The following is a 24,563-nucleotide window of genomic DNA, read 5'->3' as shown; positions in this document are numbered from 1 at the left end:
TAGAAACCCATTTTTCATTTTAATATAGTCTTCATTTTTGGTGGCTCAGACAATAAAGAATCTGTCTGCAATGCCAGAGACCTGGGTTCGATCCCTCGGTTGTGTAGATCCCCTGGAGAAGGGAATGGCTGTTCACTCCAGTAATCTTGCATGGAGAATGCTATGGACAGAGGAGTCTGGCGGTCCCCAGTCCATGGGGTCACAAAGAGTCGGACATGACTGAAGGGCTAATACTTTTACTTTCTTTTTTTCCCAAAATTAATAAAATATTTTTTTAAATTGTTTAATTTTCTCTTGCATAAAATATTTACCTTTAGATTTTTTTCAGAGAAACTGAATGTTAATGTAAAACATATCCCAGCTACTGTGAAATTGAAAAGTACCATGTTAAGCTCTTTTATGTCTCTCAGACATATTTCTGTTAAAAATCACACCAGTGAGATTACTGGGTATGCATTGGGTAGGTTTATTAGACAATTTATTTTTTTTCCTTTTTGTTGTTTAGAAATAGGGTATGTATGTTTGTGTGTATTTTCTAATCCCAAATGCAAACTGAACCAAAGTATATCTAGACATTTTGTACGCGTTAGACTCAGTGTGAACGTCATCCAAATACTGTCATTGAGCCCAAAGTCACCATAGAGTGTTAATATCACATAGTTCTGAATTGCTGAAAAGTAATATTGCGTGGAAATACTGTGTGCAGTTTTTCATAAGCTTTTTCATCCAAAAAATGTGGCTGTGATTAAATACTTGTAAGCAAAGAGTCATGTAATGAAAAAAATTTACATACATATGAAATAAGCATACTGATTCCCAGGCATGAAACAAAGAATATCATCTGTTTCTTTGTATCAAGAATTTCTTTTTAAACAATCAAGATACCAGATAGTGATTTTGAAATGTAGACTTGCCTATAAACATATTTTCAATTCAATATCTTTTCATTTATTTGTAGAATGCAACATTATTTTTTCAAAACACTGCATTGATCTCTGCAAACTTTATGTTAATCTCAGGAGACACACTGACTGGCAAAGTACTAAAGTTGCTTCTAATTTGATTTTTCCCTGGCACATTCTAAAGCTTTGTTCAGCCTTTATGGGGTGTGTTTTTTAGAACAGACTTCTACTTTCAATGATAACATGTTCACTAATCACAATACAATATGTAATAAATAGGATAATATTTTTGTAAGGAATTTTTTCATTATTTATATTTCTTCATGCATATCCAAAATGTGTAAACATCTGTACCATATATTAGGTCCATGGACATGAATGAAAGAAACAAAAGGAAAGCATCCAGGAAAATGGCATATACTCTCTGTGCTTTTGACATTTTAACGGGAGATATTAATAAGGAAACTCTATCTCTGGCACACACCTGTGGGTTGAGTTCAGCTGTTATTATGGGATTCTGGTCCCACAAGAGATAAAACTTATGAGCAGAATGAAGCGTTTGGTACCAAAGATTGGATCTCTGAGAGCAAAGGAGCAGGTCGGTGGCGGCAAAGCTGCACTATGTAATATAAGAAGCCTCTACAAGCTCTTTCATGAGTTTTTTTTTTTTTTTTTTTTTTTAAACTTTACATAATTGTATTAGTTTTGCCAAATGTGATCTATTTAGGCATTGTCCTCCTCTGACATATGAAACCTGGGTGCCAATGACAAGAAGGAAAATTGTGTAAGGTGTAGGAAGAAAATTCAATTTGCGTTACATGACGGCAGTGCTAAGTCACTTCAGTCATTTCCGACTGTTTGCGACCCCATGGACTGTAGCCTGCCAGGCTCCTCTATCCATGGGATTCTCCAGGCAAGAATACCCAGAGTGGGTTGCCATGCCCTCCTCCAGGGGATCTTCCTGACCCAGGGATTGAACCCATGTCGCTTGTGTCTCTTGCATTGGCAGGCAGGTTCTTTACTACCAGTGCCACCCAGGAAGAGGATATATGATGGACATTTGTAGAATATTTCTATGAGTTTTGAACTTTAAATGTTGACTGCTTTCACTGTGAGTATGATAGAAATATTCTTGAAATTGAATTTTCTTCCTACACCTTACACAATTTTCCTTCTTGTCATTGGCACCCAGGTTTCATATGTCAGAGGAGGACAGTGCCTAAATAGATCACATTTGCCCAATGCCAGTAGGCTTGACTCTAAGTGCTATTTTCTAATAGATTGTGATTGTGATAAAACTAAGTCATCCAAGTAAAACTTTGCCAGGTTTGCTGGAAGCTTTGAAGAATAGTTTGCTTTTCATCCTTTGCCTCTACAAGATCATCATCATTTATGTTTCCTCAAGGATTTGAGATCCAAGGAGATTCTGGGCAGGGGCTGGGGGGAGACTTGAATTGAGACACTGAAAAGTTGTCTATCTGTGGATGGGGTGGATGATAGCTCTGCGGTGAGGCTGACGGGGAGAGATAGGAAGAGCTTACAGTGTAGTGACTTAGCCTTTAGTGAAGCTAAAGAAAGAAAATATTTGAAACAACCCAGTGATATCCTAACTATGTTCATCAAAGTACATATATGGAAGTTGAGTCAAGTTACTTAAAATTTCCCTGAGGTTAAAAAAAAAAAAAAAACTATGTCCTGAAAGTTTATGAAGAATGTGGACATGTCTGACATGTCCATGTTCTTACTTCAGAAACTTTTATTTCACATAAACTTTTTCATATAAACTTATTTCACAGTACTTCTTGGGATATCCTTCATTTCATGGAGATATCTAGCAAGGTTCTTTTATGTGGAGCCCAGTATAAAAATGCTGTTGTACTGTACATGCATAACTAATGTACTAACAACCTTATCTTTATAGATAGAAATAATCCATAGGACATGTCACAGAATGGTTAGAAGCATGGGGCCAGAAGATATTTGGAATTAAATGAGCTCAAATGCCTTATATTTGATTGGAAGACACTAAGCCACAAACAAGGCAACAGATCACTTTGGTTCCTACAATAAGAGAGGATGACTGCTGGATACCAGCTCTCGACCTGGGCTCTCCAGACTCCCAGGCCAGGGCTTGCTCAGTTACCTGTGCTGGACGCAACAGGCTACGGCTGGAGTAGCTATTTCTCTAAACACAGATCTTACCATAACCCTTCCTAGGAACTATACTCCATAAAAATTAATTTAAAAAGTAAAAACAAAACTCTTTTTAAGCTCACTGGACCTCCTCAGGATAGTACCCATATTTAGTGCATGGCTTGTAAGGCTATGAAAAGCCAACCTAGGCAGTATATTAAAAAGCAGAGACATTACTTTGCCAACAAAGGTCCATCTAGTCAAAGCTATGGTTTTTCCAGTAGTCATGTATGGATTTGAGAATTGGACTATAAAGGAAGCTGAGCACTGAAGAATTGATGCTTTTGAACTATGGTGTTGGAGAAGACTCTTGCGAGTCCCTTAGACTGCAAGAAGATCCAACCTGTCCATCCTAAAGGAAATCAGTGTTGATTGTTCATTGGAAGGACTGATGCTGAAGCTGAAGCTCCAAAACTTTGGCCATCTGATGCAAAGAACTGACTCATTTGAAAAGACCCTGATGCTGGGAAAGATTGAAGGCAGAAGAAGAGAAGGACAGAGAATGAGATGGCTGGATGGCATCACCAGCTCAATGGACATGAGTTTGAGTAAACTCCAGGAGTTGGTGATGGACAGGGAGGCCTGGCATGCTGCAGTCCCTGGGGTCATAAAGAGTCGGACACGACTGAGCAACTGAACTGAACTGAACTGTAAGGCCATACCCATCTGGGTCCTTCTTGGACCGTAGTATGTTTGCCACCATCTGCCCACTGAGTCCTTTTTTGATTCCTCAAATGCTGCTTTGTGCAAGTATGTGTATTTTGGCCTTTCTCCACACACTTTTTCATTAGCCTAAAACACTCTTCCCTAACTCTTCATATGGCTAGCCCTCCTGACCCTTTTGTGCTGTTACTTTCTAAGCCAGTTTCAATGCCCTGTCTGTGTATTTCCCCTCCTGAGAGCACAATCTAAGTTACATTGCTCATGTCTATATATTTCTCTGTTCCCTTCCAGATGTGACTGAAGATGGCATCTGTCCAATCATCCCTAGTCACCCAATGTTTCACACATAGTAGGACATCTATAAATATGTCATGAACTTTGAGTGGATAAATTGAAGCAAAGCTTGGAATTGTTCTCTCTCTTGCTTATTTATCTCCAAGTGCTATTTTTTGATAACATTCCCCCCTTCTCAATATCTCCTCCAATCCATAACCCACCTGAATCTCCTCCACTCATGATTTCCACAGAATTTTCACCAAATTCTAGGTGTTCAGGTTATAGTTACAAGTGTGCTGACTTGTGGCAGGCACAGTTGTGATGAGTGACAGCCATTCCTTGCCTCAGCTTCTACATCTCTAAAATGCGGATAATAACAGTAACTACCTCATAAGTTTGGAGTGTGGACCCAATGAGATCAACCCATGAAAAGCTCCTGGCCTTGTATCCAGTACTGGGTCACTGACATTAAATGTAAACTATTATTATTTTCAGTCTAGAAACTCCCAGACCTCTACAGAAAAACTAAATGGGAATACATCTTTCTTGATGTAAAGTGAGTGCTGGCAAGTATCCTTAAGTATGATCTTACTTCCCTTTGTTTTGGCATTAAAATGGTTAGTTTGAGTGAAAATTGTATTTGCCTTTAAAAGAAGTTGGTAAACATCATTTGCAATCTACCTGAATCATGTCCATGGCATAACCTTTTTTTTTAACCTTTGATGTATGTACCCGTGACCTCTGCTCAGACCTAACTGCATTAACACACACAGGAGAAAGCGAAGTTTTCCAGTCCTAGACTCGTCCACCTAGACAGTGACCGCCTAAACTAAGCCAGCAACACTAGGGACTCATTCATCATCTGGGCCCCTGCGCATTGGCTTGGCGTGAAGAAACCTGTGTCTGGTATCATTACCTGGTATCATTCACCTCCGTGTGGGGAGAAAAAGAGTGCATACTCATTAGCTTGCTTGAGAATACTGGACAAGTAGAGGCAAGTCTATCCCAGAACTGAATCTTATGTAAATAATGTTATTTTTCTGTCTTCTCAGACAGCTCAGCTCTCTCAAGCCAGCGGACTAGTTTCCCGACTTCCTTTTGGACCAGCTCTTACCAGCCCCCACCCGCACCCTGTCTGGGGGGCGTTCATCCTGACTTCCAGGTCACTGCACCCCCGGGCAACTTTACGGCCGCCGACCCCAGCCCCTGGCCGGGACACGGGCTGCATCAGACTGGCTCTGCCCCTCCACCTCCAGTGTCGGAGTCCTGGCACTACCCGCTGGCATCTCAGGTGAGCCCGTCCTACGGGCACGTCCACGACGTGTACATGCGGCACCACCCCCCGCACGTGCATCACCGCCACCACCACCACCACCACCACCATCACCACCACCCTCCTGCGGGCTCCGCCCTGGATCCACCTTACGGGCCGCTGCTGATGCCCTCCGTACGTGCGGCCAGGATTGCCGCGCCCCCGTGTGACATCACAAAGACAGATCCAACGACAGTCACCACCGCTACCTCAGCGTGGGCCGGAGCCTTTCACGGAACCGTGGACTTAGTGCCTAGTGTGGGCTTTGATGCAGGTGAGCCCGGCGATTTCCTCCTTTCTATAGAACGAAGAAAAATGCCTGAGACGAATCACTGAGAATGGAGGGTGTTTTAAACATTATGAAGTATTTTTTTTTTCTCTTACAAGGAAAGTTAAGCTTTGTCCATATGGTTTTCAATTCACCGTTTTGCAAGAATTCCTGCATTCCTGCAGAAACTGGTGTGACTACCTGAAAGAGGTCTCAGAGCTTTTCTCCCATTTCTTAAGCTAGTAATCTGTGTATTTGAATTGGAATCTCTGGTACCTTATGTTTACAAAGATTTAAGCACATTGGTTAAATCTCCCATGTCTCCATACTCTCTAAGGGTGATGTGTAATGCCTGACAATTCAGATCTAGTATGTTTCAGTAATTTTCCCTTCTCCCTTTTTGTCAGATCTTATTTATGATTTATAAACCAAACTACTTTCTGAAATGCAATTCATGGAATATAATCATGGTCTTTGAAAAGAACTAGGAAATAAATTTTAAAGGAATGGATTTCTCTTCTCTTCCTACCCCTTTCGTTCCTCTTCATTTGTCTTTTGTTATTTCCCTCCTTCCTTCCCTTCTTTCCTTCCTCTTCCTCCTCTTTCCTTTCTCCCTCTCTCTTATTTTAAAGCATCAAACTTAAGACACTACTCCAAAATTTATATTTAACAGATTTGGGGAAAAAATAACAGTAAGGGAAATATTTCTTCAAAGGACATTCAGCTCCTCTCTGGAATTCACTAGGTCTGAAAACCATGGTGTTAAATGCTTGAGCTTGGTTTTTTGAACAGACTACTTATATTAATAGTGTTATTTGTTCCAAGTTCAGAAAAATCACAAACATCAGAGGCTAAAAAACAAATCAAGTCAGTGATTATATCCCCAGAAACTACATTCTAAAGATAGCCACCACCACCTCTAATCCCAGGTTCTTTTCTGAGAATCCTTGTGAAAAATTAGGGCTTTCTTTCCAGAGGTTTAAGGAAACACACTTTTAAATTTTTTATAAGTTTTAATTATTTCCTTATTTTCCCTGGAAATGAGAAAACTCACTCTTTTCATAGTGTTCCTTAGTTTTCCTCTTAGTGGTGTTGTTCAGTCACTGAGTCATGTCTGACTCTTTGCGACACTATGGACTGCAGCATGTAAGTTCCTCTGTCCTCCACTACCTCTCTGAGTTTCCTCAAATTCTTGTCCATTGAGTCAGTTATGCTAACCATATCATCTGCCACCCCCTACTCCTTTTGCCTTTGATCTTCACATCATAGGGTCTTTTCCAGTGTGTCAGCTCTTCCCACCAAGTAGCCAAAATATTGGAACCTTCAGCATCAGTCCTTCCTTATTCTTCATGTGTTGTTCAGTTGCTCAGTCATGTCCAACTCTTTTGTGACTCCATGAACTGCAGCACACCAAGCTTTCCTGTCCTTTACTATCTCCTAGAGTTTGCTCAAACTCATATCCATTGAGTCAGTGATACTATTTAACCATCTCTGCTGCCTCCTTCTCCTCTTGTGCTGCATCTTTCAGATCATCAGAGTCTTTTCCAATGGGTTGGCTCTTTGCATCAGGTGGCAAAAGTGTTAGAACTTCAGCTTCAGCATCGGTCCTTCCAATGAGTATTCAGGGTTGATTTTCTTTAGGATTGACTGGCTTGAACTCCTTGCAGTCCAAGGGACTCTAAATTCTTCTCCAGCACAACAATTTGAAAGGATCAATTCTTTGGCACTCAGTCTTCTTTATGGTCTGGGATTCCCAGGGAGCACTAGTCATAAAGAACCTGCCTGCCAATGCTGGAGACATAAAAGACAGGTTTGATCCCTGGATTGGGAAGATACCCTGAAGGAGGAAATGGCAATACACTCCAGTATTCTTGCCTAAAGAATTTCATGGACAGAGGAGCTTGGCAGGCTATAGGATCACAAAGAGTAGGACAAGACTGAAACGACTTAGCACAGCACACACTTCTTTATGGTTCAACACTCACATCTAATCTGTACATGACTACTGGAAAAACCATAACTTTGATATATGGACCTTTGTTGGCAAAGTGATGTCTCTGCCTAGATTTTTGATATGTTGTCTAGATTTGTCATAGCTTTTCTTACAAGGAGCAAGTGTTTTTGAATTTCATCACTGCAGTCACTCTCCACAGTGATTTTGGAGCCCAAGAAAAACAATCTGTCATTGTTTCCATAGGTGTTTCCCCATCTATTTGCCATGAAGTGATGGGACCAGATGCCAAGATCATAGTTTTTCGAATGTTGAGTTTTAAGCCAGCTTTTTCACTCTTCTCTTTTACTCATCAAGACACTATTTAGCTCCTCTTTCCTTTCTGCCATTAGCATGGGATCATCTGCACATCTGAGGTTGTTGATATTTCTCTCAGCAATATTGATTCCAGCTGTGATTTATCCAGTCGGGCATTTCACATAATATACCCTGCATAATATACTCTGCATATAATGTATAGCCTTGATGTATTCCTTTCCCAATTTTGAACCAATTCATTGTTCCATGTCTGCTTCTATTACTTCTTGTCCTGTGTACAGGTTTCTCAGGAGGCGGGTAAGGTGATCTGATATTCCTGTCTCTTTAGTATATTCTTAGTGTACAAGATTTTAAATCTGAATGCCAATTCACAGCAGAGAACTCCACAGAGTAACAAATGCTCAGCATCCATTTATGTTCATCCTAACCTAAGTAGAACATCCTTATCTTGATTAACTGGTTCTCCACTAAGCTTTTCGATGTTGGTCATTGCCTAATGTCTCCAATCTCTGCTTCCTGTTTAGTCTTTGGGTTCAAGCTGCTTTTCTAAACTATCAGGCAAGAACTTGGTTCTTCCTCTATGTAAGAAGAGAATGTGATGCAGATAACCACCACAGGTTTGCCTCCATCCTTTGCCACATACTAGTAGTATGAACTCTTGAGTCATTCGATGCCTTGGGCCAGATAGAATGAGAGTCCCAGTGAGTTAGCTACCATCATTGGCAGCCAGTCTCTGGAGGCTCTCAATTTCCCAGAACCTGTGTGGCCAAGGTTAATAATGCTTTTAGAAGCAAAAGGAACATTCTCTTCTTTCTTAGTTTGGGCTGCTTCAGCAGAATACTATATACTGGGTGTGGTTAACAACAAATATTTAGTTCTCACAGTTAGTTCTCTGGGAAATCTAAGACCAAGATGCCAACACATTCAGTGTCTGGTGAGGGCCCACTTCCTGAATCATAGAGACTTTCTTTTCAATGTGTCCTCATTTGAGGTGGAAGGGACAAATGAGTTCTCTGCACTCTCATTTATAAGGACATTAATCACATTCATGAAGACTCTACCTTCATGACTTAATCTCCTTCTGAGGGCCTCACCTCTAAATACCATTACATTGAGGGATAAGATTTAACATGTGAACTTTTCAGGGATATAAGCTTTCCAGAAGTAGATGTGATTGCCTTTGCTTTCTGTTTCTGTCACTGATTACCTACTTTTGTACTTGTTAATTTTGATGTGAGCCTGATTCACTGACTCATTGTTTAGAATTTTGGCTTGAAATAATCTCTTTGGAATGAAAAGTCATCCTCCTACCTTCAGGAAGTAGGAGAAGATTTTCATTCTCTATAAAGAATCTAGAGAGAACCCATGTGGATATATTATATAATAGTTCTTAATGCTGAGCTATGAATTAATATGTATTGAGTATCCACTATATAAGATATTGCCAGAGATATTATATATATTTATATTATAATAAATATATATACTATATTAATTTATATATTATAATAAATAAAATATATAAATAACATTTTATTATTATATATTATATAATAATATATTAAAATTATATATATATATATATATATAATTGCTTGTAATTCTTAAACTAAATCTAAGATGGATCTTCTCCAGTTCAGTTACTAATAAGGAAATGGCTCGGTTTTCCTATTTGAAAACATCTTCCTAAATCTCAAATGCCCAAGCTATATTTGACCCCAAATCTGCCCCAAACTAAGGCATTGCTGGGGTAGCATCTGCCTTTTTATGTAGGTGAATGAAACTATTGATTAAAACTGTTATATTAGACTGTAAATGATTAATATTAAGGAATGAAGATTTACCTATAGGACATATGTAGTGCTCCTCTTTGTCATTGTGGGTTTAGGATGATGATCATGAGTCATTCCTATCCATAAGTTTAACCCAGTTGAACAAAGACAAGGGAATCAAGAAGATAAAGGTAAAATCATAGCATAATTATCACCTGTGTGTGTTTAGTCACACAGTCGTGTCCGACTCTTTGTGACCCCATGGATTGTAGCTTGCCTGGCTCCTCTGTCCATGAGATTTTCCAGGCAAGAATATTTCCGTGGGTTGCCGTTTCCTCCTTCAGAGGATCTGCTGACCCAGGGATCAAACCCACTGAGCCATTGCATCAGTACAAATTTAGGCCAAATTAGAGATCTTAAATTAGGCTTACTACTACAATTGAGCTTCCTAGAAGCTTCATTTAAATTTAGATTCTGGTAGATCCCATCCTACCGAAATATTCTCTTCAAAGAAGAGTCCCATAGACATCTTCCTTGTCACACAATTTAGAGCCTTGTTACTGTGAAAAGCGATAATGATTGGTCAGGTTTGCCACAGAAAAGTATAAACCGAGGCATGCCTTACCTTACACAGGTAGCAGAAGGAGCATGCCTCTCCCTTCATGTGAGGTCTGACCCCAAAAAGAGAGGATGGAAGGGATGAAGCCTTCAGGACTCATTTTCCTCTCCTAAACTCAGGCATCATATCAAATATCGAATCTCTCTTCTTTTAGGAAGGGTTAGAAGTGTTTTCAGTCAGTTTCCCCAAGAAACAGACTCTAAGACACAATTTTGCTTGTAGAAAATTTGTGTAGTATTGTTCTCAGGACAACATCTTTGTACAATAAGAGAGAATTAACCAGGAGAAGTCTCACAATGAATAAGTTCAACTGAAACTTAATGGATTCTACAGGGAGTTCTGGAGCTGGGATGACTTTTTAAAATTATCCTGCCTTAAGTCAAGGTGGATGGACTTTTATGTTCTCACTTTGATCAGTTACTGTGTGTATTTGCCCTTGGAAAAATAGTCAGTACATTAGGCAAGGTGGCCTTGTTCAGCTGAAGGCAATTCCCAGAGAGAGACAACTGAAGGCTCTATGCTGTGAACATCAAGAAAATGAATATCTCAACACAGGATACAGAGGGATCTGGCAGTCCCCAGTATCCACAAAGAGGGACAACAGAAGGGCAGTAGCTACTCTTCCACTTATCTAACTACTTGTTAAAGAACAGAAGTTTCTATATCATAAGCCCAAGCTGGAAAAGGTAAGATTGTTGAAAAGAAAGAGAGTCCCTGTACATAATCTGTGCAAGGTTGACCTAACCATGCCATGCAAAACAGCTCAGAACTCAACATCTATATCAGGTGGTTACTGAGCAGCTGTGAAAAGAGCCTGCATTCAGGTGATATAGGGATGAAACTTTCCAAAGTCTAGATTCTTAGGCCACCAAAGTGTAGGTCATTTTCACATTAGGAGGCAAATAAACTAATCCAACCACTTTTTGAAAGGTATTTGGTAAAGGATACACTTATTTCCTCAGGAGGGAAGAGGTTTAATAATTATAGGTACATTTTTATTTTGCAGTCATTTAATGAAATTGAATGACTAGGAGGTTGAATATTATGTAATGCTTAGTGACCTAAGAAAGTTTTAGAGTACCTTGTATGGTATAATCCAAGGGTCAGTAAAATTTTTCTGTAAATGGCCCGATAGGAATATTTAATGCATTGTGGGGATCACACTGTTTTTGTTGCCACTTCTCAACTTTGCTTTCATAATATAGAAGCTACCACAGACAAAAAATGAATAAATGATGTACCTATGCCCAATTAATCTTTGATGGACACTGAAATTTGAATTTTGTATGCTTTTTGTATGTCAATGAAAATGATACTTAGTTTTTTCATTCCTTCTTTTTTTTTTTTTGGTTTTTTGAATGTTGACTTTTATTTTTTTTATTTTTTTCCTTTTTTTAAAATTTTATTTTATTTTTAAACTTTATATAATTGTATTAGTTTTGCCAAATATCAAAATGAATCAGCCACAGGTATACATGTGTTCCCCATCCTAGACCCTCCTCCCTCCTCATTCCTTCTTTCTCAACCATTTAAAATCCAGTCTTCCATTCTTAGCTCATGGATTATGTATAAACAGATGGTGGGCCTGATTTGGTCTATGGGTTATAGTTTGCTGACCTCTAGTATATATAGTCCCATGCAAATACTTTTTAATCTATCTATATACATACATATGCATGTATGTGCCCGAAAGTATATACCCCAACATATAATGGTCATTGCTGCTAGTAATTTGTGTGCAACATGAGCTTTGAAGTGAAACTGCCTGGTTTTATAAGCTTAGCTCTGTTCCTTGGTAGCTACAGAATTTGGGGCAAATTTTTAAATTGCTTGGTGCCTTTAATTTTTTATCTTTAAAATATGTCTCATTGGATGGTGTTGAGGATTAAGTAAGTTAATGAAGTTAAACATTTAAAAGATGTGACCTGCACATAATAGATACAATATAAATTCTAGCTACAAAAGAGAAAGTGATCAGACCCTCATTCATTTTAGCTTTAAAAAATTTATTATCGAACAGTATTTCACCTATCATATACTTCAGCATGTTAAAGCCTACAATTCAGTGGGTTTTAGTATGTTGATGATGTTCTACAAGTATCTCTATATCTAATTATAAAGCATGTCTGTTACCTCCACAAGAAACCCATAACTGTAAGGAATCAGTCCCAATTTCCTCCTTTCACTATCCCCTGGAAATCACTAATCTACTTTCTGTTCCTATGGGTTTTTTTCACTGTGGAAATTTCATATATAGAGAGTCATACAGTATGTGGTCGTTTCTGTCTGCCTCCTTTCCCTTAGCCTGGGTTTTCAGGATTTGTCCATGTAGCATGTATAAGAACATCATTCCTTTTTGGGGTAGACATTAGTCCATTGTATGGATATACCACATTTTGTGGGCTTCCCAGTTGGTGCTAACAGTGAAGAACCCACCTGCCAATGCAGGAGACATAAGAGAGATGGGTTTGATCCTTCCCTCAGTTGGGAACATCTCCTGGAGGAAGGCATGGCAGCATACTCCAGTATTTTTGCCTGGAGAATTCCATGGACAGAGGAGCTTGGTGGGCTATTATCCATAGGGTCACAAAGAGTCAAACATGACTGAAGTGACTTAGCATGCACGTATGCCCCACATCTTGTGAATTCATTTATCAATTTTTTTTTCCTACTTTTTGTCTAATAAGGATAGTGCTGTAATGGATACTCATGTACAAGTTTGTGGGTGAACATATATTTTTAATTTTCTTGGGTATGTACATACATAGTAGAACTATGGGGTTGAGAGAACCTCACTTTATTTTGATACCTATTTCTTAAAGATATAAAGAGAATATACTTTAACTGTAATTAATTTTTAATTAATTAAAATTAATTTTTAATAGATTTATTACAGAATATTGTAATATAGTAATAAAATAGAATTCTGAGGTTTGGTAATTCTTCTCTAAGAATAAGGAGAGATAGTCCATCTTTTCTGAAGGGCCCAAGGTAAGGTGAGGAGAGTGAGGTGCCGCAACACAGAATATAAAGAGATATTCACTTTCTGGGGCATGCAAGCACATAAATCCTTAAATTTTGCCTCAACCTGCCCTGGCCCTACTTTCGCTATCACTTATTGCTCCCTCTGTTGAACGGATATTACATAGAGATCTCTTGGAATGATCAGTGTGTTGATATAATCGTAGAGCATCTCTGTCTTCCCTCCTTGTGCAAAATACCCTTCTTTACCAAAAGGCTGTTATCAAAATCTCACATAAAACTCTCCTCTTTTCCTTAGCAATCACAGAACTGGGTTCGGTTCCTTGAGAACAGTGGTTTCTAAATGAAATGAGAGGCTTAATTGAAAAACAGAAAGATTTTTGGTGAAATGAATTTGTTAACATTGCCTTCTCTGTACATCCCATTGAGATCAGAACTCAGTTTACTATATAAAAGGCTATTATCCATTCTCTAGTAAAGAAACATTCTTTAGTAAAGAAACATCTTAAATTTTGCTTAATAGGAGATCTTCCACCTGACTTTCTTTGGGGCACATTTTGTTTTTAGCATACTTATGAACTTCTCATGGAATGCTCTTTGGGAAATGCTATTACTGTTTTTTCATCATAAAAGCCATGTGGTTTTCAACTTCTGCTAGTAACTTTCACCTAACATGTAGCTACTGTGAAGAGGTATGGTTTAGAAAGGGTAGATGGGTTTGAAGAAAATACCTAGAAAGGTAAACTGAAGAAGAGAGGACTCAGGATATGGAGGATTAAATTCAGTAATCTCAGAGTGTTGTATGATACCCTTTGTATGTCAGGAAGAAGAGAGTTAAATGTGGAAATATTTGTGATTTTGATACAATGTATTATTAGATATGTATATATGAATGCAAGAATATCATGCTCAGATTTTTTAATGATGACATTAGGTAAATTCTGACTTACAATTCATCTTTTAGTGGCCATAACCAAAAAAATGCATCTTATGGAAATGCTGTCATATTTTCTGTTATTAACAACAAGTTCTCTGATGTAGGACATAAAATGTTGCATATTTCAGCCAGTTTTAATTGATTTTTCAAGTAAGATTTGTTAATGAGGTCTTTTTTTTACTGAAATACAAAGTTGAATTTATTTGTAGGTTCCATTTCATCCACTGTATTTAAATTTACAGAAAGGAAAAAGAGTCATGCTTTGTGACTTTTTTTCCTGTAAACACAAGCTGCTCAGGGCTTGAGATGGTTTTCATCTCTAGATTCACAGATTTATTTTTCTTAGCATCCCTCATGTTATTTTAGCTCCAATTTTGTTATAATTTTTTTTTTTACTTTGAGGAGTGTCACAATAATTCTATATAAAATATACATAAACAGCTTAGAGTTGAGGCATACATGTTCTTTTGCTAATGTTTATTTAGGTAGCTTAAAATTTAATAAACCAAACAATAGTCAATAATATTCTGTAGTATATCACAGGTTCAAGAAATCTGGAGCTAAAAGAGAATTAACATATATTTATGTACTTTCTGGTTTCGCAAACATTTTGTCATATAAGCATTAACTGTGTGTGTGTAGCCTTGGGTGGCACTAGTGGTAAAGAACCCACCTGCCAATGCAGGAGGCACTAACGTGACAGGTGTTCAATCCTTGGGTCGGGAAGATCCCCTGGAGGAGGGATGGCAACCCACTCCAGTATTCCTGCCTTGAGAATCCCATGGACAGAGGAGCCTGGAGGGCTATGGTCCATGGGGTCACAAAGAGTCAGACACAACTGAAGCGACTTAGCATGATGTGTGTGTGTGTGTGTGGGTGTGTGTGTGGGTGTGTGTGTGTGTCTGTGCGTGTGCATGCAGTTGTCTCTGGCTCTTTGTGACCCAATGGACTATAGACTGCCAGGCTCCTTTGTCCTTTGAATTTTCCAGAATATTCCAGACAATAATGAATATACCTTCAGATATTGAAATCAAGATTACTTATGATAGAATGGGACAGAGTTCCTCCTAGACAGAGAAAAACTGTAACTGCAATAGTTAATAGATATGAAAATTTCTTGCTAAATGGGAGTTATGAAATTTTCCAGGAAAACTCAGGAAACTACTTTTCTAGTATTCTCACAAATTTTGAGGCATGTAGCAAATTATTTCTGAAGAGAGTTTCATACCGATGGGCTTGATTAACTTGGGTATAGATATACTCTGTTAAGAAAGAAACCTGGAAAAAATATTTTTGAACTCCTAAATTGTGATAGTGGATAGGGAGCATTGGACAACAATAGGGAAGTGAGAAGTTCACAAATGACCTTATCTTTTTTTTTTATTCTTCATAGACACTTTGTGTCTGAAAATATTATGAGTAAAATCACCTTAGTTTTCTGAATTTTTTGTGGTATAAGACCTGTAAACTACATATATTTGTATGTATAACTATAACTTTATAGTTATATTTATATTTATACATATGTATATATATTTATACATATATATGCAGTGCTGTGCTTAGTCGCTCAGTCGTGTCTGAATCTTGTGACCCCACAGACTGTAGCCCACCATGCTCTTCTGTCCATGGGGATTTTCCAGGCAGGAATACCAGAATGGGTTGCTATGTCCTGCTCCAGGCGATCTTCCCAACCCAGTGATCAAGCCCAGATCTCCCGCATTGCAAGCAGATGCTTTACTGTCTGAGCCACCAGGGAAGCCCACATATATCAAGTTTAATCTGAATTTCTTATCTGAATATTTTGTGAAAAAGACATCTTTCATAAATGACAAAATGTATTTTAATGCAATCTAAATTGTAATTATTGCTCACAATTATTATATAGTGTTTCCTTAGAAATAAGCTAGTTAAATTACTTTTATTTGCTTAGGATCAAGGTGGTCAACTTGCTTAATACTATATGGATGCTTTACATTGAAATCCATTAGAAATATAAATATCTTTGTTTTATCAGATGCAGGAAATAAAAGACCAGGGTAAAAATAGTTCACTTACTAGAGTAGCAAATGGACAAGCAGTTTCTGTCTGTGAAAGAGAAATGGATATCAAGTTACCACTTGCTCTTTCATCTAGCCTGTAAGTTACCATCTCTCTAGATCACATCTCAAAACCATGCTTTCTTGAAGGTGGGTCTGGTGCTGTCAAGCCTGGGCAAAACTTAAGCATGAAAGTTCTCAGAATAACCTTGCTAAGCTATTTTAACATCTCATTTTAAAATGTCACAAATTTTGGTATTTGGATCACGAAGGATATCAAAATCATGGAGCTTTGCATAAAATAACCTCTTTGAATTTGTTTCTCTCTATAGATATTTATATTAGATGCTTCTAAAGATATTTATATTAGATGTTTCTCTCTATAGACATTTACATTTATGAAAAAAGACTAAAGGAAACCTAAGACATTTGAATATTTACCTGATAACATAATACTCCAATTACAAGCTTTACAGTGAAAGAGAGATGTATTAAATTTGGAGAGAAATCATCTCAGTTCAGTTCAGTTCAGTTCAGTTGCTCAGTCATGTTCGACTCTTTGCAACTCCATGAACCGTGGCACACCAGGCCTCCCTGTCCATCACCAACTCCCAGAGTCCACCCAAACCCATGTCCATCGAGTCGGTGATGCCATCCAACCATCTCATCCTCTGTCGTCCCCTTCTTCTCCTGCCCTCAATCTTTCCCTGCATTAGGGTCTTTTCAAATGAGTCAGCTCTTTGTATCAGGTGGCCAAAGTATTGGAGTTTCAGCTTCAACATCAGTCCTTCCAATGAACACTCAGGACTGATCTCCTTTAGGATGGACTGGTTAGAATCCTTGCAGTCCCAGGGACTCACAAGAGTCTTCTCCAACACCACAGTTCAAAAGCATCAATTCTTTGGTGCTCAGCTTTCTTTATAGTCCAACTCTCACATCCATACATGACCACTGGAAAAACCATAGCCTTGACTAGATGGACCTTTGTTGACAAAGTAATGCCTCTGCTTTTTAATATACTGTCTAGGTTGGTCATAGCTTTCCTTCCAAGGAGTAAGTGTCTTTTAATTTCATGGCTGCAGTCACCACCTGCAGTGATTTTGGAGCCGAGAAAAACAGTCAGCCACTGTTTCCATTGTTTCTCCATCTATTTTCCATGAAGTGATGGGAATCATCTAGAGCCACAGTAATCATTAACAGGATAGTATTAATTATATAAAAATATTAAAGCACTAAGACAGTTTTCAGTATAAAGAAGAGAGTGCATTAAAGCAACATATATGATAAAGGCTCAACTAAAAGCCATGTCACTCCTTCCTACTTTACCAGTTCTTTGGAGCATAGTTATTACTCATTTAATACGTTTATGAAGGTTGTGGGGTTGGTGATTTATTATAATCTTTCCTAACATTATTAATGATTTTTACAAATAAGGAAATTAATGAATTTTATTTAATAGTGTCATAAAATAGAATAGACAGAGAAGCTTACTTCTAATCATTTGATTTCAGCAGGGAGACACATTAAATGGTTTTTTAATATAGAAGCCAGCCCTAGAACTATGTGATTTTTCAGTGACAGCTGTGCTGGTCGATAGAGATTTACAGATTTCTGGATACTTACCTTGAAGGCATTATCTTAATTAGGATAACTAAAGTGTCACAAAGAAATAGTTGTGGATTAAAGAAAATACTAGGAAGAATATTTGTAAACTAATACTTCCTGTGGACTTTTACTATTTTTTTGACAGTTTATTATGACCTGATACATAAAGACTCTAGTAATTAACAGCTGATTGTGCCACTCTTTCTGCAAACCTTTGTTTTTCTTTTGGCCTGTGGCATAAGCCTATTTTCCACTGAAAGGAAAAAAAAAAAAAAAAACCGAAAGTATGTTACAGTATTTACACACTCTTGAATGGTATTAGCTGTATAAGGCACATGTCCAGAATGACAGTTCCGTGACCAGAAGGGTAATGGAAACCGTCTTTGAGATGCATGTAGAATGCCAGTAGATCCCAGCCAGAGAGTGAGATCTGCATTAAAAGTAGCAGGATGGTGAATCAGAGGGAGAAATACATTCCAGAGCACTGCTGTCAGTTTCCAGCATCCAGGGCTAGATTCTGCAGGACCTTAATGAAACTCCCCTGCTCTCCCAGAGTGCTGTAGATCTTCCCATTCTCCATCCTGGCCCTTCATCCAGAGGGGTGTGTGTGTGTGTGCATGTGTGTGTGTGCGTGTGCGCTTAGGCATGTCCTACTCTCTGCGACCCCATGGAGTCTCCTCTGTCTATAGCATTTCCCAGGCAAGAATATTGGAGTGGCACTGCCATTTCCTACTCCAGGGGATCTCCTGGATGCAGGGATCAAACCCATGTCTCTTGAATTTCCTGCACTGGCAGGTTGATTGTTTACCATGGAGCCACCTGGGAAGCCCATCCTTAGGATGGTGCCATAATGTTACAATGCCCAAAGCATGGAGGTTTCTTCTCAGAGATTCTCTTCCAATCTTACAGGACAAATGCAGACACATTCTGAGAGAATTCTGAATGTTTTAAGGTGCATTTGTATAATACAAATAAATGCCTCTGTGTGTGTGTGTGTGTGTGTGTGTGTAAATCCTTGTAAAAGACATCTTGGTTAAGGGAAAATGCTATTTTCATATATTGCTGTTACAAAATTAGAGAAGTGTAAGTTTTTTTTTTAAGTAAACTGAAATATGTACTACAGTTAAAAATTCTCCTAAATTTTGACCCAGCATTCTCCTCTTGTGAGTCTGTACCACACAAATACAAGCAGCAGCATGCGAGGACAGGTACAAAAATGTTTATTGTAACGATGTTCATAATATCTCGGAAGTGGAATCAAGTGATTGCCATTAAGAGGGGATCTATGAGTGAAGCACGTTTTGTGTGATGCTGCTGACTAAAAAAAAAAGATGAAGAAGCACATTTAGATGCCCTTTTCTTAAAAGGACTTTTTGATATGGACCGCTTTTAAAGTCTTTATTGAATTTGTTACAATACTGCTTCTGTTTTATGTTTTGGTTTTTTGGCTCCAAGGAATCTTGGGATCAGGGACCCAACCTGCAAACCCTTCATTGAGAGGCAAAGTCTTAACCACTGGACCACCAAGGGAAACCCTATATGCCTTTTTTTTTTTTTTTTTTTGGAAAAAACAGATGGCAAGAAATCCTGTATGTGTATTTATGCATTTCAATGAAAGCAGAGAAGACTAGTTTGTTAATTTGGGTTTCCTTTTGGGACTGAAGGTATTGTTGTCACTAATGTGGTTTAAGGAGGAGAGAAGGAGAAATTTATAAGAGAAAAATATGTTTGAGTGTGTGTGCCTATGTGTATTCCTGTGTATATATGAGAAAGAGACAAGGAAAAAGAGGAGAAATATTGATTTTTATGAATAACTTACTCTTCCTCCAAAACTTAGGGAGCTAAGATGAAGAATTGATGGTAAAATGATGGTAAATGTATAGGGAACATTAATCTTTGCAATGTTTATGGAAAAAGCAGAGGGCCAAAAAATAGATTCCTGGACCTGTATTTTATTTTAGCTATATTGTGCTGAGCAAATCTCAAAATCTCTCCACTCTTCTTTCTTAGATGCAAAATAGAGATGATACTTCCTACTCTGACACAACCAGGAGATTCCAATGCACTAATGCACATGGCTGTGTTTTCTAGATTGTGACATATAGTGCAGAACTAAAGTTCTCGTTATTCTTCCTACGTATGGTACATTTCAAACAGAAACACAAAGTCACACTGGAGATGTGAGGCATCATGCATGATAGAGACACAAACTTTAAATTCTTCCATCACTTCCTGTTTCTAGTTCAATTTATTTCTGTTCTTGAAGAATAGCTGTAATATTTGTCAGAGCCAAATTTCCCAGTAGTGGTGTCAGCTGGTGTTGGCCATACAATGAAAACCGGGTACTTTTATATTATTGGGCAGATTATAAGAAAAGGGAAGACAAAGAATCAAGTAAATAAGGATTTGAAGGGTCATCAGAATATTTTCACATTTTAAAATATAGTTTTCTCCATCTGGAACTCTCTACCAAGTGGTTCTGTTCAGTTCAATTTTGTTGTTCAGTAATGTCTGACTCTTTGCGACCCCACAGACTACAGCACACCAGGCCTCCCTGTCCATCACCAACTCCCGGAGTTTACTCAAACTCATGTCCATTGAGTCGATGATGCCATCCAACCATCTCATCCTCTCTCATCCCCTTCTCCTGCCTTCAATCTTTCCCAGCATCAGGGTCTTTTCAAATGAGTCAGCTCTTCATATCAGGTGGCCAAAGTATTGAAGTTTCAGCTTCAATGAATATCCCAATGAATCAGATCAGATCAGTCGCTCAGTCGTGTCCAACTCTTTGCGACCCCATGAATCACAGCATGCCAGGCCTCCCTGTCCATCACCAACTCCCGGAGTTCACTCAGACTCACGTCCATTGAGTCAGTGATGCCATCCAGCCATTTCATCCTCTGTTGTCCCCTTCTCCTCTTGCCCCCAATCCCTCCCAGCATCAGTCTTTTCCAATGAGTCAACTCTTCCCATGAGGTGGCCAAAGTACTGGAGTTTCAGCTTTAGCATCATTCCTTCCAAAGAAATCCCAGGGTTGATCTCCTTCAGAATGGACTGGTTGGATCTCCTTGCAGTCCAAGGGACTCTCAAGAGTCTTCTCCAACACCACAGTTCAAAAGCATCAATTCTTCAGCGATCAGCTTTCTTAATAGTCCAACTCTCACATCCATATGTGACTACTGGAAAAACCATAGCCTTGACTAGACGGACCTTTGTTGGCAAAGTAATATCTCTACTTTTTAAAATGCTGTCTAGGTTGGTCATAACTTTCCTTCCAAGGAGTAAGCATCTTTTAATTTCATGGCTGCAAGTCACCATCTTCAGTGATTTTGGAGCCCCCCAAAATAAAGTCAGCCACTGTTTCCACTGTTTCCCCATCTATTTGCTATGAAGTGATGGGATCGGATGCCATGATCTTAGTTTTCTGAATGTTGTGCTTTAAGCCAAATTTTTCACTCTCCTCTTTCATTTTCATGAAGAGGCTCTTTAGTTCTTCTTCACTTTCTGCAATAAAGGTGATGAGAGATTACTAAAAAATATATCCTATCTCACTATGATTATGGATTGTTGGGATATTTGTTCTTGTCACTCATAGACTGAAAGGAAATTTTATGTGCAGAACAAGGAAGTTAGACTATGCATGTAGTTAAATTCACTGAAACTCCATTAATAAAATATTCGCTATCTTCAAAAGTTGTGAGTAAAATGTGTTCTTTTTCCATTCTAGTATTAATTTTATAAACAAGTTTCTATGGGTAGCTATATAAATTGGATGGCATCCCTTGCTTTCTGAAATGTTTTCTTAAAAATTGCAAGCAAATGTGTGCTGCACAGTTTTCTTTTGTTTTCTTGAAGGAGTTGTCATCAACTCCCTGTCATTGGGATTGGCGATTTTGTCAAAGTACACAATGTCTTCCCGAGAGAAGCTTATTTGCTTGCCTAGGAGGGGAGCTATAGAGGTTGAAAAACTGTTTAATTATCACGTGATTCCAAATAAATAACCACTCTAAGCATTAAAAGGCTTGTTTCAGAGGTCAGCATATTTCATATCAGCAAATTATCTTTTCATTACTGCTTCCCTATTTACTGTATCACATATAGCGGTACATCTAAAAGAACCAGCTCCTATGACAAAATCTGTTTCGTAACTTGTATCCAGGCAATTTTACATTAATTTTGAATTAGCCTACAAAGATTCTATACAAAATTTTATGTGGCTGGTGGAATTGACAGGTTCTTTTTATTCACTTTCTGGCTAACTCTTCTCTTATTCTATTTATCAACAATATAGTGTTTCACAAACAGTTGTCTGTGGCCAACATGTTCTGAATTCCTTGGCAAAAAGATGACCAAAAAAATTCTTGCAAGAGACAGATGAAAGGCCAAAATATGCCATTTGTTTGTTTGTTTGTTTGGTTGGTTACAGCCTGATATACTAGGGATTTAATTTTTGTCGACCACAAGCATGCGTTATAATGCTTATTTTCATAGCTGCCTTGTTTGAGCACTATCAGATGACACTTAGCATCTTCACAGTCATTGAAACCCTATTTATGTTTGCTTGGATTGGACAGAGGTTTCTGGAATATGTCAGAGAGCACGCTTGTGTTCATGCCACAGAGAAGTGAGATGAAAAATTACTGATGTCAGTGAAGAATTGATCTATATGCAACATGTCTCATTCTTACTGAATATTTTCCAATATGGTTTGATTTAATGGGGGGAATGATTACTTAAACTAAGTAGGCATAAAAGATACATTGTACTTCTGCAGTTAAAATGTGAGAGTCCTTAACTAACTCATAGTTTCAGGTAGAATACTTGCTGTGTTGTGTCCTTAATTAAGGTTTTATGGATAAGTAGTGGACCCAGATTACCTCTGCCTCTGGTTGGATTATCTATTTTCTGGATCGTAAAGCTGTCACTGCATAACCTAGAAACCTTTTTAAAGATGCATGTTTGGCTGCATTTGTTATCCAGCAGATGTCTGGATAGTTAGAATCTCTTGAGAGTATTATAACTTGTGGTTTCAGTTACAATAAATGATCTAGGCGTTTCTTTTTTTTTCTTTTTTGGTCTTGTTCCTCTCCAGTTCTGGGGGAAAGTCTGTAGAAGAAATTACAGAAGGTATTTTATTTCACTCTTCCCCATTCCTTTTTTCCTTTATTCTTTGTCTCTATCTTCAAAGTTACTTTTTATCTGCTTTTGAAATTGAGGTCACTGACTTGGTGAGCAGTGTCTACACAGCATATTGCGCCTCCTGGGCCCCAGCTTCTCTCAGCCAAGAGGTTATCACACTGACATGTTTTGAGCATGGTAAATTGGTGGTATGATCAAGAACTCTACTCAGTGCTCTGTGGTGACCTAAATGGAAAGGAAATTCAAAAAAGAGTGGATAATGTATATGTATACCTGATTCACTTGCTGAACAGCAGAAGCTAATACAACATTGTAAAGCAACTATACTCCAATAAAAGTTTAAAAAAAAAACACAAAGAACAACAATAACAAAAGAACTATCAACTCTATGATTTGTATTTTATATTTGTCCTAAAGGTCAGTTGTAGAATGACTAGTTCAGATTTGTAATTACATATCCTGATGCTTAAAGTACTTGCCAGTTCCCTCCTAGCTGAGCGTTTGAAGTGCAGGAATCTGAGGAATTGGATATCAGTAAGGGCAAAAGTTGGAGAGTCAGTGCACGAGTTTGTGGTTTTGGAGGGAGGAGGGTTCTGAGAGGGCAGACAGACTATGTGCCTGCCGCTTGGGCCAAGAGCAGAGGGAGACACCTTGCCACTGAACTGCTAGTCACCTGCAATCTTGGCCTCAGGTGTGTGGGTCCCATGCTTCTTCCAATAATGTAATAAATTATGGTCTACCAGTAACATCAAGTTCAATGGGCTTTAAATTTCTCCTTCTCTTTTGAATCTGAATTAAAGAGATTTTGACAGGTTTAGACAGCTTTCACCTCACTGTTTCTGACAAGACTACTACGTGGACATTTTAAGACAATTCTAAATGTACCTAGGAAAATACCTCTACACACTGAGAACGCTCCCTCTGCTAACAAATGATTATGCATTCATAGTTAGGTATCTTTTGTCATTGTTTTAGTGTGTAAGAGTTGTAATGATACTTGGATAATTGTAATTGAGTTTAACAATAAGTTTAATCTTTGGTCTGGTTCAAGAATACATTCTTGTTTGTGATGACTTTTAAAATAATTATTGTCCAAAGTTTAGGTAGTAAGTATGGAGGTATTTAGTGCTCATTAAATTGGCCAAAAATGTGTGTGATACATGAAAAAAAATACTAATATACCTAATATACAAAAGGCATTTAGAAATCAATGAGGAAATTATTTTGTTATTAATCAAAGCATAGAAAGTCAGCCAAAAGATAAAACACAGAGGAAGGAATACTAAATCACATAATGTTCAGCTTCACAAGAACTGAAGGAAATGCAAATTGAAACACTTAGATACATTGAATCTATAATAATGATAATAGTAAAAATATGAATATTGATGCAAACTACTGAAACATTTACCACTCACCATGAATTATGTAAGTGTTTATGTAAGTGTAAATATATTTATACACTTGGGTTCAGTGATTATACAAATGTATATTCAGGAAGCTATCTCACCTACCAAAATAGTCACATAAGTAACAAATATATTTTTATATACACACACACTGTGTGTGTGTATATATTCAAATTAT

General features: G+C 38.0%; 1 protein-coding gene across 3 annotated transcripts in view; it reads left to right on the top strand.

The window, feature by feature from the left end:
• The window catches only part of VGLL3 (vestigial like family member 3), a 58,501-nt gene that overhangs the window by 18,066 nt on the left and 15,872 nt on the right, over positions 1-24,563 (top strand). For all 3 annotated transcript variants that reach the window (XM_019964749.2, XM_019964666.2, XM_019964585.2), the window contains exon 3: positions 5,087-5,620. In XM_019964749.2, the coding sequence (XP_019820308.2) occupies positions 5,087-5,620 (534 nt within the window). The remainder of the gene's footprint in view (positions 1-5,086; positions 5,621-24,563) is intronic.

Source organism: Bos indicus, chromosome 1 (assembly GCF_029378745.1).
Source record: "Bos indicus isolate NIAB-ARS_2022 breed Sahiwal x Tharparkar chromosome 1, NIAB-ARS_B.indTharparkar_mat_pri_1.0, whole genome shotgun sequence".
NCBI lineage: Eukaryota > Metazoa > Chordata > Mammalia > Artiodactyla > Bovidae > Bos > Bos indicus.
Note: the sequence above shows the minus strand (reverse complement) of the source record. Positions and strands in the feature narration are given on the sequence as shown.